This window comes from Anas acuta, chromosome 14 (assembly GCF_963932015.1).
Source record: "Anas acuta chromosome 14, bAnaAcu1.1, whole genome shotgun sequence".
In the NCBI taxonomy this organism is placed as follows: domain Eukaryota; kingdom Metazoa; phylum Chordata; class Aves; order Anseriformes; family Anatidae; genus Anas; species Anas acuta.
Window position 1 is genome coordinate 15,828,697 of NC_088992.1, and position 13,021 is coordinate 15,841,717.

Here is a 13,021-nt window from a genome sequence, read left to right on the forward strand (position 1 = left end):
CACCTGCTCTGTGCCAGGCACACATTTTTTGATAGCTTCAGCCTAGATTTTACACCATGAGAGCTCAATGATGACAGACCCAAAATGAATTTTATGTTTCTAAAGGGAAAGCCAAGGCTGGAAGCAAACTGGGTTATTTCAGTGCGTGTTTAGCTGCACAGAGCTCTTTGCTTTTTAAGCTAAAATTGCAGGTGGCTTTCCTCACTTCCAGCCTCCACATATTTACTGTGCTGTTACTAGAGAAGAAGAGGAGCTTCCTCTGTGCCAGAAAAGTTTAAAAAAAAAAAAAGGCAAAACATTTAACACAATGAATTGACTTCTAAAAAAAATAACTTCAGCGAAGAAGCATGTTTTTCCATTCACTGTAGTGATGTTGGAGCACGGTATAAATATACTTTATTTTTCTAAAGCTTGGAATTATTACCTGACAGCTTAAAATGCTGATTTAATGCAGCCCTGCAGAGAAAAGTGGTGGTTCTGTCATTACTGAGATAGCCAATACACATCATAAAATTGATGCATGGCAGCCCTGAATAAGGCACTGCACATCGTTCATTATTACATCACTTTATATTAGGACTGCGGGGATCAATAAAAAGCAACAGGATTAAATGCTGACAGTTTCCCCCCACCCCCACCCCAAAAGTCTTTTGATTGACATTATTTGCATGCAGGTGTGACTGAAGTGGTGCTGAAAAATACTGCACACCTCTTATGGTTTGGGGAAGGAACACTTTTTACTTCTTTCTCTGTTTTGTCATTCCCGTTAAGTTAATCACAGTATTCCCTGAGCCACCACAGTGTAAAGAAAGCAATTCAGACACGTGGAGCTGGAACATCAACCACCCTGTGTCTGTGGAGGGTCATGATGGGGGCACCTCCCAGAGGAAGGATGGAGAAAGAAAGTCCATGCATCTACATAGCTTTATCCCTCCTACAGCCCACGAATTAATAGGCTTCGCCTTATTTCCCTGTTTTAACCAGTCATTATGAGCCATGGTTCAGAATGGAGCCTGGGGGGCACATCACTCTCAGTGCTGGAGGTAGGTGGCTGCTGAAGCCCGATGCTGCAGCAGCCGTTCGTCTGTCATTAGCCACGTGGAGCTCACTGGCTGCGTGTCCTGGGGGCTGGGGAAGGCTGGGAGCCAAAACACGCTGCCACTCGGAACCAGCTTCAACACGGAGATGGTTGCCTGGAAAGTGGAAGTATCTTTTTCCTTGTCAGCTCCCATGCGTCCAAGTCCTTTGAAGGGGTTTTCCACGAGGAGCTGTCTGCTGTCCCTACCCTGCCAGGCTGCTGGCAAGGAGGAGAAGGGCAGCAGAAGAGGGCAGTGGGGCAGATTCTCTCCTGATGCCACCTCCCTTGACTTGATGAGGTCTGTCCTCTTCCAGCTCTCAGTGGCAAGTACACGGATCCAAACAAGGGGCTCTGGCAAGAGCACAGACCTCTCTTTTATTGGTGAAGAGTAGCTCTTCCCGTGTTTTGGTTTAAGCAATATGCCGTTTGTTTTCCAGATGTGCAGTAAAATCCAGCTGGGAGGAGTGAAATGTGCTTTATGGACTAAATCATGACTAAATATTGTCTACGCTGTAGGCTCAAAAAGAGGCTGTTCAGCAATCCCCAAAGTCTGTTCCAAGTCAGAGACTTTGGGACACATTTTTTATTGTTAGGTTATAAATATCTGCAGGGCTTATAACAGAAATATTGATGCTACCTTCATACAACAAGCAGGATTTTTAAAAAAGGCAATGTTTTCAGGTTTGGGTGCATCCCATTGCATTGCTCCTGAGAGCGGCATTACCCCATAGGAGCAGATACGTGCCTTACCTGAGCGTCCCCACGGGAAGGGACAGGCTTCAGAGATAACTTTCCCTAGCTGAAACAACATTTACCATGCCTTGAAAGTGAATGACAAACAGGTGGTGGGCTCCAAACTAACGGTGCTTTTCTTTACATTTGCTGAGTTTTATGGTTTGCTTGCAGATTGCTTCCATTTGGGAGGTGGAAGTTTACTGTGCTCCGTGTGGCTGCACAGAGCCAACCTCACACATTCAGCAGCACAGAGACACAGGCAAAAGCTTTTTGTGCTCTTGCATTGTCTGAGACATCAGAGCGACTGCCCTCGAGTCTGTAAGGTTAGGGAAGATGTCATCTTTAATATCATAGGAAGACCACTATCTGATCACCCTTCTCCACCTGGCTGTGAAATAAAAATAATAATAATAATAATAAAAAAAAACCACAGTAGTGTGTGATTACTTTGCTTGGCTTGAATTTAAGCAGCTTGCAGAAGTTCAGAAGGAGACAGACAGGAAGCCCTTGAGTGTTTCTGAGTGCAGGAACTGTGCTTGATGCTTCCAGGAACAACAGTTCACACCTTCCCATCTCAGATCAGATTGGTGCTACGTTGCCTGTGTGTTCTATCATCGCTGAAACAAGCTATTAACAGCAGTCTTCTTGTATTTCAGATGTGAATGCTTGCCTGGTTACAGCGGCAAACACTGTGAAATAGATGACGATGACTGTGTGGGCCATAAGTGTCGCCATGGAGCCGTCTGCGTAGATGCAGTCAATGGCTACACCTGCGTCTGTCCTCAGGGTTTCAGGTACGTGACAGTCAGCTCCCCATACGGACTCTTCCATACATGTTGTAGGGGCACTTTCTTTACTTACCTTCATCCTCAGGGCTGACCACCCTCTGGATATGGTATTGATCTGTCATTTCTGTGTGGATGGATGGCTCAGTGCTTCCTATCTTGTAGCTGACATAGGTCTGAAAGGCTGAACTGAATACAGAGGGTTGAGGATTCTTGCTTTGAAAATAGTTTGGCTTTCGTGCAGTGCTGTGGCAATTTGCCTGCCTGCCTGCCCCAGCCTTTCCTGGTGAAACACTAGGTGGTAATACACTCATATCAATTATATGGAGATAACCTCTACGTATGCGAGAGAGCAAACGATAATAAAATTACATATATGAACCCTCAGACCTGGCTGTAAGAAAATAAAATTCTGAAGATTTTGTGCCTGTGTCTCAGTGCCTGCTGGTGGACAGGCTCAGTACAGTTGGGGCTGTAAATTTTCAGTCTCTGATTCTGACATATGCCAATAAATCTGACTCCTGGAAATCTCGCTGTCTGTCAAAGATAAGTGTGCTACTCCAAATGGATTCACTAATCATTGCCTGAGGCTGGATACTGGCTTCCTTCCAGCTAAACCTTTTCTCTGTTTGAAATACACACATGAGACAAAGAGGAATACCTGAAAAGATCAGTCTTGACAAAGCAGAAATTGCATGAACACTTACAGATCCTTTTCCCTGCCTTGTATCTACAATTGTTTTCATTCTTCTTGCTTTCATCCTTGCTGGGTGTTTTTTTCCCCTTATCAACACACGTTTTTATTGCAAAGCAGACAGACTTCCCTGAATAGGCATTGATATATAACATGATGTCAACCCATGGTTTCACAGAATCAGACTTGTTATTTACAGGATATCAGATACCCTTTCAATTTCAAATTCATACCATTTTCAGTACGTTTCATTCTCTGCTTCAATCCTTTTGATGGCTTATGGGATCTTCCAAGTTGCTGACTGGCTACGTAACAAGTGGCTGCCCTACAGAGGAATTGGAAATGCTCAGTGTTATCTAATTGTTAGAGCACTGAGAAATGGGATTGCAAAGTCACACCACGAGGCAAGGCTACCTCAACCCTGTCATCAGACAGTAGTGACCGGGAGATCTCTGCTGCAGTTGCCTTGATTTTTGAGGCATGTTGGGACTAGGCAGTGATGAACACAAGGGTTTTTTTTGTCATGTTTTGTTTTTTGTGGTTGGTTTTGGTGCTGGTTGGTTGGGTTAGGTTGGGTTTTGTTTTTTTCTCTCCACTAAGACAGGATCACAGTGTTTGATAGGGATATTCTGAGTTGTGACACAGCTGAACTGAACAGCAGGGGTAGGTGGGGGACTGGTCTGGGTTCCTGCCTGTGCCCATGCAGCCCGTCGGGCAGTTTGGGCAGCGTCTCCTTGTTGGCTGTTCTCACAACAGGGACCTCAGGAGCAAGATCAGGAGCAACCGTCTGTTAATTCTCTTAAATGAGGGGTTTTCATGAAAATACAAGTGCTTCAAACAGCTCCAAAACTCTCCTACTAGCTCCTACAGTACTTCACAGCCCGAGGTAGACTTACACGAGCAAAGTACATGTAATCCCCCTGCCTGATAACTGCAGAGCCAGGAATAGCATGAGGTATCATGCTTATTTCCATTTTTTTGCACTGCTCCTTGCCATCTCTCTAAATTTCCTGTGCAAGGCGCAAGAGAGTGCGGGTGTTTTAAGAGAAAAACATCGCAGTGGGCAGTAACAGGATCTGCCAAAGCAGAGAGCAAGCTGAAGCCCCTAGAGTTCTCCACACAGAGCAGTTCCTGGTCTTGCTTGATTTCAGGTTTAAAATTCTGCTAACAGAATGTGGTCTGCTCATTTGTTCATTATTCTTTCCATGACTCTAGCCTTTTATAGTTTAAAGGCCTGCTGCTCTGAAGGGGTTTCTGATTTATTTATTTATATATTTTTTTTAAGATTGCAATTGCCAAGGTAGTGATTGACAGAATTCAGGCTTCTGATGTACAGGGTTATAGATTCAGTTCACGAAGTGTGCTTCAGCTGCTGACTGTACAGCGAGGAGATAACTTTGTAAGTACTTGAAGGCTGCAAGTGCTGATGAGAAGGAGAGAACACAAGTGGGTGGTCTGAAAAGGTAACTAGGAGACCTATTATTATGATTAATAAAGTTTTTTTGGCTAAATTTCAGGAATCATTTCCCAGCAGTTAGTTTACAGTGACCTCCCAGTCATCTGGAGCTTATGCTGTTGTAATAAATGCATAGACCTCTAACAATTTTATGGCTGTTGCTATGCTATACATCAAAGCCACTTGCACTCACCAAGTAATAAGGTTGTTAAAACTTAACATCCTCATACAGTTGAACAAATGGCAGTCTCTGGTAATTCTTAACAGTGGTGAGCCTCGCATGCACAATTACACCCCTCTGATCACAGCCCCAGAAAAGCAGTAGTACCAACGTGCACACACCTGGTTTTCCATGTTGGCATTTGCTGTTCACTGTTCATTTGTAGCTGTGCTCCATACCTTAGCTTATCATTCAGCAGCCTTTTGCAATTACATTTTCTTTCTGTGAAGTTTTCTGTTTTCTATCCAAAGTTGTTTTTTGTTTTGTTTTGGTTTGTTTTTTTTTGGTGTTTTGGTTTTTTTTACCTCCTGGAGATGAAAACATTTTCAAGAATTTGTGACCCCCTGCTGGATGAAAGCTAACTTATCAAACCTTCCCTCCAGCAATCAGCCTCACAGTAGTGTTGTCCTGACAAATGCTGCTCTAGTAGGGAATCACATATTAGGGCTGCTGAGCTTGGTACATAGCACTATTCCTTCATTGTGGGGAATGAGTTCCCCACTGGGACAGTTTGCTGCAAGAAACTCAACAATGATTATTTAAATAAATGAGATTGTACCAGGCAGGAAGGAGTTGGCCAGGCTATGCCTCTCTGGCTGTGCTCCAGATTCCTCTGCTAAGGAAATAAGTTGTATTAATGATTTCTAAAAATGTATTTTTTAAAGTTAAAATTAAGAAAAGTAAACTCTTGACAGACACTTGCTGCAAATATAATGTCTAGATGCCGACAACACAACAGCCCCATTTGTGGGGCCGCCCACTGGACGGGTTTCATGGCAAGGAAAGGTTGCAGAGGAGCTGGATGGAGGGCTTGGGAAATCTTTCTGAGCGACACCACGCAGAGACTCAGTGGCTTCTCACAACATTTGCTTTCTGTTAGTGCAGGCTGTTGCGGGCTGCATGTATTTTTTTATTATTATTTTTAACTTCCATGAAACGAGAGTTATATATGCTGTCTTCCTTTCTGCTTTCTGGTTGTTTCTCACAGACAAAACAAAATGCTCGGCGTTAGGTAGAGCAAAGCTAATTGGCTGGCATAGCAGTGCTCCCTTCCACTGCGCCTCTCGGTAAAACAAATCACGCCTGACATCAGGTCGGTGGTGGCAGCACTTCTTTGGGATCAGCCCAAGCTTGTTCCCCTTGCTGGCTGTCCTGACCTGCTTACCAACTAGCTGCAAAGCCCTGCACTGGAGAGAGACATCACACGCTTAATGAAGCCAGGCTTTGGAGAGGAAAGTGCTCCAACCCGTGCACTTCAGTGCCTGGCTAGCACTGGGGACACAGCACTGACGTGTCCTGAGCTCATCCACCCTGGCTGCCATGCTGATGGGCAGCTACTGCAGGAACCAGCTTAAATTGGCAGGAACTGCTTTCTGTGCATCTGTCTTCCCATGAGGCTGGTGCTATTTTTTTCATGGTCCCTTGTTTTCTCAGGAAGTAGAACGTGAACCACACCTTGGTGAGCGGTGCTGTGCCGCCGAGGTGCTGCAGTGCCCTCCAGGAGCAGGGTGGCCATGGGGCTCTGCCAAGCTGCTGTGGCCAAGGGGTCCAGTCAGGAAGGGAAAGGCTCCCAGTCTATAAATAATTCATAGTTTAGGTGTGTTCACAAAGAGGTGTTCCTAAGACTGAGCAAAGAGTCAGTCCCACGTGCAGTTACTCCCCCAACCCACGCTGCCTTCCATGCTCATTTCCACCCCTGCCCCAGCAGGCTGAGCTCTGCACCGACCCCGTGAACCTCTCCAAATACTCCTTGGAGCAAAGCGAGTAGGGTTTATTGATTGCCAACAGTATTGCCTGCCAAATTACCCTTTGGAGATATGTTTGTCTACATTAATAGATTGGCTTGTTCCTGTGCAAGATGATGTTTTTCTGGTAGAGGCTATTTACCGCTGGCTGATGAGGCGGGGTATGGTGTAGTGGTGTATTTTGTTTTTTTTCTCCAATCCCTTCCCGAGAGCATTAGCAACTTACAGCTGCACACTCACAGCACCAAGTGTCACAGCACTGAGCGAGCTGCCCGCATGGTGCTGCGCCTCAGGAAATCCTCCTGCAGAGGTTTTTGTCCTCCTCATGCGTGTTCCTCTGTAACGGGTTTTTATTCGCCCTACACGTCACCACAGGCAAGGCGAAGAGATTTGGGCGATGACAGGGAGCTGGTTAGGATGTTCCTTGCTTTACAGAGGCTGTGGGGAAAGGAGAGCTTTTCTCTTCTTCTCCCAGGTGCCAAGTCCAACTGTTTTCATCTTTCAAGGCGTTTTTTGGGTTTGTTTGCCTGAGGAAAAGGAAGAAAACTTCCTCTACAAAACAGAAAGGAAATCCCTTGTTCCTCTGTAACGTGTAGCTATCCCAAAGCAGGGATGCCATGACAACTACAGAGCATTGTGAAACAAGTTGAGATGAAGAAACCCAAAGCAATTAATGCTTTACTCTGCCCTCCTGGTGTTTCCTCTGTTTGTAAAAAAACAGTAATGCAATGCCCTGGGTCTTTTCTGTCAGACATGATATAAATGCAGAGCAGCTCCACTGATGTTGATGCAGTTCAGGATTCATCCCACACATATTTCATTGTGAATCTGTCTTTCTTTTGTCTGATACAAAGAGTTTCCCAGAGGCAGACCAGGGAGCAGCATGTGTTGTGAGACGAGGGGCAGGGAGAGGTTTGGGCTCTCACGCCGTGCCACACAGCTCTTAGGGCAGGGCCATGGGACTGTGCAAAACTGCACATCAGGAACTGTGAAAAGGAAAGCAGGCACCCCCAGTTCCTTCTCTTTCACAAGCAGCAGGTCCCTATGGCTGAGCAAGATTGTTCCTGACTATGCTGTGGCTCTTTTATTTGCTATTCCTGCACGTCTACTATTGGTACTATTTGCTGCAGGGTAATGGCTTTGTTTCCAGTTCTAATTGTATCTAGGAAGATTGCCTAGAAATTCACTGAGCTTCCAAGTCTCACCTGCGTTACCGGAGAGGAGTGAGGTTTGGGGCATTTTTTGCTTTGTTTTTATACTAGCACTGTTATTCCACAAAGTGCTCCCCAAATGGCAGGAAATTCCTAGCGGGACAAGTGGGATTTCACTGCTGCAAGGCTGTGCTGAGGGGTTATTCATTGCATGACTGACTGCTGCAATCCTCTCCTGGAAAGCCCTCTGTCCCAGCACCGACACCGAGAGGCAGTGCAGGAGAGCCTGAACCCGCAGCCACCCCACCTGACACACGCTCCCTCCTCTCCAGCCACCCATTTTTCACCATTTTGCTGTCTACACATTTTCACGCAGTCCAAGTACATGTTTGTTGGGTTTAAACAGTGCCTTGCCCTGAGAAATCTGAGGTATGGTGCAGGGCTTGCTGTGTGCAGCCAGCGGGACCCAGAGCCCAGCCCGGCTATTTGCAGCACCCACAGGCTGCAGCAGCCCAGGGAGTGCACAAGGCAGAGATTTTTTTCCATTTACTTCTTGCAGTTTAGTCTGACACACGGTATCACTGTGAAAGATGACTGCAGCTTTTTGCACTTTCTCCCTTTCCTCTGCTCCTTTGATGCCGGTGTCAATATTTCAGTGTCACTGAGTCGTTCTGCTCTGTTGTACAAAGCAAAAAGCCTGGGAGGTGGGCAGCCCTGCTGCACCTGGGCTGGCAGCCTGGGGACTGAGCCCTTGCTGCTCCCAGGAACCGTGGCCCAAGCCTCAGAGCTCAGAAGCTCCTATAATGTTGTTTTTTCTCAGCCTCTTACGTCATTGAGACCAAACCGTAGCACTTTCCTACAGATCCAAATATAACCTGGGTTCACAAGTACTCAGACAGAGCATTTGCTTTGCAGCTACCTCGGACTCTGGGAGGTCTTCCTCTCCTTTGCATGTTTCTGCTCTGTGACGTAGCCAACCACAAACTCAGCTAAAATAAAGTTGCTGATCGCATTGCCACCAGAAACACCCAATGCAGGGAAGCTGCATGGCGTTAGCGCATTGCTTCTGAGAATTGTTAGCAGTTCCCACCTATTGATTATATGCTCTCTGATCTGCAGTACAGCAAGTGAGGAGACTGTAAGAGACACTAACAATAGAGGATTTTTCCCCCATGTGCGGCACCAGAGGTAGACTCAGGTCACAAAGCCTAGGATGGGGATTTTTGGCTGAGGAGTGCTGCACATTTCTGGATGGCAGGGAGAGCAGGTGGCCAAGACTCAGGTTTGGGCTTAAATGGTCCCAGACGAAGCTGGTGAGGGGCCTGGAGAACAAGTCCTACGAGGAGCGGCTGAGGGAGCTGGGCTTGTTCAGCCTGGAGAAGAGGAGGCTCAGGGGCGACCTTATTGCTCTCTACAGATACCTTAAAGGAGGCTGTAGTGAGGTGGGCGTTGGTCTGTTCTCCCACATGACTGGTGACAGGACGAGGGGGAATGGGCTAAAGTTGCACCAGGGGAGGTTTAGGTTGGATGTTAGGAAGAACTTCTTTACCGAAAGGGTTGTTAGACACTGGAACAGGCTGCCCAGGGAAGTGGTGGAGTCACCATCCCTGGAAGTCTTTAAAAGACGTTTAGATGTAGAGCTTAGGGATATGGTTTAGTGGGGACTGTTAGTGTTAGGTTAGAGGTTGGACTCGATGATCTTGAGGTCTCTTCCAACCTAGAAATTCTGTGATTCTGTGATTCTGTGATTTTGCTGGGAATGTCTGCATGGCACGGTGTGGGATGGAAGCTGTTTTAGACAGACCGCCATACCTTGCAGAGCCAAATAACCAGCGCAAAATGCAGAACAAATTGTTTTCAGTTTTCTAATTGGCTCATTCAAACCCAGCGTGGTGATTTCTGTGCAGCATTATGCTGGATAGCTTTCACGCAGCAAAGCTGGCACGTGGTAGATGAATCTCAGAGTGACTGTACCGCAGTAGTAGTACATCAGCATCTAAAAATGCTTCCTTCCTTACAAAAACTGTGACAAATGAGGCTGCTATTTTCTTTACTTTCTACAGTGGACTTTTCTGTGAAACTCCTCCACCAATGGTTCTGCTGCAGACAAGCCCCTGTGATAACTACGAGTGCCAGAACGGCGCCCAGTGCATCGTGGCACACCAGGAGCCCGTCTGCCGCTGCCTTGCCGGCTTTGCTGGACAGAAGTGCGAGAAGCTCATCACAGTCAACTTCGTCGGGAAGGATTCCTACGTGGAGCTGCCGTCAGCCAAAATTCGCCCTCAGGCAAACATTTCCCTCCAGGTATGTCATGCAGAGAACATCCATTGCCAACCCTGTACTTTTCTACATCTACACATACGTATGTATTTTCATCCTGAAGGAACAGGGCCTGTCAGCCAAGATGCTGACAAAGAGTCAGTTTAGAGCCAGTTGGCTTCTCTAAAAGTATTGAAGCATTTAGGAGCAGCTAAGGCACCACTGTGCCTTTGTGGACACACAGCCTGCCTCCAGCATCCCACCGCTCTTTTTTTTCCCAGGACTGGCAATATAACTAGAGATGTTTCAGCAAACTTCCCTGTCTTCGTACTGATTTACAGCATTGTCTTTCATCCTGTAGAAAGTGAGCAAGTTGCATCTAAAAAAAAATAAAAAAGACTTTTTTTTCTTTTGTACTATAGCAGTTTTTGAGAGTTGGAGACTGAAAGTGGAGTCCTCGTTTTTTGATTGTCTTCACGACTATTTTTTTCTTGATGTGTATGAAAGCCAGAGGGAGGAGGGTTACTCCATTTTCTCCAGACTCTCTAAATGTCAGCATGACTTGCTATTTAACTTGAGTTGAGTGGATTAAACATGGATAAACCAGATGTGGGACCCTCTTTCCATCTTCATGTTCACAGAAGAATATGTGAACAGATCAGCGCTTGCTGAAATTCATTTGCTTGTAATTGTGGCATGCTTCTTCCACTGCCAGAGCTGATTTTCAAAAACTCCAGTTTATTGAGAAATACATTCATGAGTCGCCAAAAATACATTCACAGTGTATTTACAGGAACCAAATATATTGCAGCTTTCTCCTCCTGAAGACTAGTTCTCACTTGAAACAAGAGAGCCATGTTAGTACAAAGCTAACATGTTTCTGTATGAACCTACTCAATGTCACCGAGACCTTTTTGTGTCTCATGGCTCTTGCTCTCATTGTTGCTCATATATATGATTTATTAAATCATATTTCAATTTCATATATGATTTCTGCATGATTTTTAATATAAATTTATTGCTTCAATTTTAATCATTCTCAAGCAACCTTACCTGGTTATTAATGTTTCACAGGTAGCAACAGACAAGGACAATGGCATCTTGTTATACAAAGGAGACAATGATCCTTTGGCTCTGGAGTTATACCAAGGACACGTGAGGCTCATCTATGACACACTGAATTCTCCACCTACCACAGTATATAGGTAAATATCTAAGCTTTATGAGACAGTTTGTTTCAAAAAAAGATGGAGAGGTAGGATTTTTCTAAGAAATAAGCATGGAAGAAGAAACTTTCTTTTCACATCACTGCATCTTTTATGTATGCAGTTAGATAAGAAAATCAGAATAAAGTCTTAGTTGGAGGCTGCATGATTAAAAGTTGTCATTTATAGGTAATGCCAATGATACTGTGTCCTATGCTGGTTTCAGAAAAAATGTTGTGCTTTCTCATTTACTGTAGAGATTTAAGTGAATGTTGTCCTTGAAGCAATGGGTCCTTCCAAGCAATCAGTTTCTCTGATGTTGATATTGAGCATTAACTCATGGTACTGGGACAGAACAGTGACTGTGCAAGTGCAGGATTAGACTATTTCCAAAATAGGAGGAGAAGGGTTGAATTCCTCTAAGAGTGAATGTTTTCTGATCATCTTGTACATATATCAGGAGTAACTACACAAACTGTGAGAAAACACAAATTACACAGGTAGATTGTAGGGCAATTTGACCTTCAGACACTTGACTGTTGGGGACACCAAACCCATTTTTTTTATTAGTCACAAGAAAGAAAAGCAATGTAAAATGTAGAAGTGAAGTCCATGCACAAGGGAATTTCCTTGGGAAAGAGAGGCATGCTGCTCATGTTTTCCACTGCCTTTCAGCTACCCTCTCCCCTGGGAGAGGAATTCTCTGATTATTTTTAAGCTGTGATGCTCCAGTTTGTTCTTTGTAAGCATGCAGTTGTGTCCACAAGGAGCCCTTCTGGGTTCAGTGCAGCTTCATTGCATTGTATATGCAGTCGAGGTGGATTTCCAGTCCACCCCACTCTTTTAGGAAGAGACTTCCTTTAAAGTAAGTACAAGGATGCCACAAACTCAGACTAACCTGTACTTGTGCTGGAGAGTTCTCTCAACACTTGTTAAAACCACAGTCTTCCAAAAATGTGGTAGTTCTGCAGAGTTTTCTTTAAGGGGAACAGTAATATATTTATGAAAATGAGAAAATTATTTCTGTATAAAGACAAGTTGGATAATATCAGTGCAGAGATGTCCGCAGAAAGAAAAATGGTTTGTCCACTGTAGGAATGAAGAAAGTGGTTTGTTAGTGACTTTGACCAGCTGGGTAGGTGTGAAAAATTCCCCTGTATGTGGCTGCTAATCCTAATTGATTTCATGTTAGAGCAAAGCTGAGGTTGTTAAACATTTTTACACTGCTAATTAGAACATAGGGAAGCTTATTATGTGTGGGCAGCACATGAGGTGACAGATCGGCGTGGATGCTTGCTTTCTGTTGTCGAGGGCAGAGAGGTGTGGTGACAAGAGCTGTTGCCACCATCAGCAACACTTTATAGATCTGCTGCCTTCTGGTGAAGCTGCCAGAGATGGCAAGCAGCAGTGTCCTCATTATCCCTGCGCCCTTCATATTGATCAAGGAGGAGGTCTCCATTCAGACTGACACCTCATTAACATAAGATTAATGGTCTGTTCACTACATTTTGTACCGTGTGATCTGTTGAGATGGGAAAGTAGCTGCTTAATTCGATGCCCTTTCTGAAATGTCACTCTAATCTTTTATTAGTTTAAGGAGTAGAGCAAAATGGGATTAGCATGGAGCTTGATGGGAAAAGATTAGGTTGATTGAGAAAAACTACAGCTAAAGAATGTCAAAAAGGGCTTCTAA

General features: G+C 44.9%; 1 protein-coding gene across 5 annotated transcripts in view; it reads left to right on the plus strand.

Moving 5' to 3' along the window:
* Positions 1 to 13,021, plus strand: part of SLIT3 (slit guidance ligand 3) — a 522,497-nt gene that overhangs the window by 483,945 nt on the left and 25,531 nt on the right. For all 5 annotated transcript variants that reach the window (XM_068697690.1, XM_068697688.1, XM_068697686.1 and 2 more), the window contains 3 exons: positions 2,470 to 2,607; positions 9,928 to 10,168; positions 11,198 to 11,328. In XM_068697690.1, the coding sequence (XP_068553791.1) occupies positions 2,470 to 2,607; positions 9,928 to 10,168; positions 11,198 to 11,328 (510 nt within the window). The remainder of the gene's footprint in view (positions 1 to 2,469; positions 2,608 to 9,927; positions 10,169 to 11,197; positions 11,329 to 13,021) is intronic.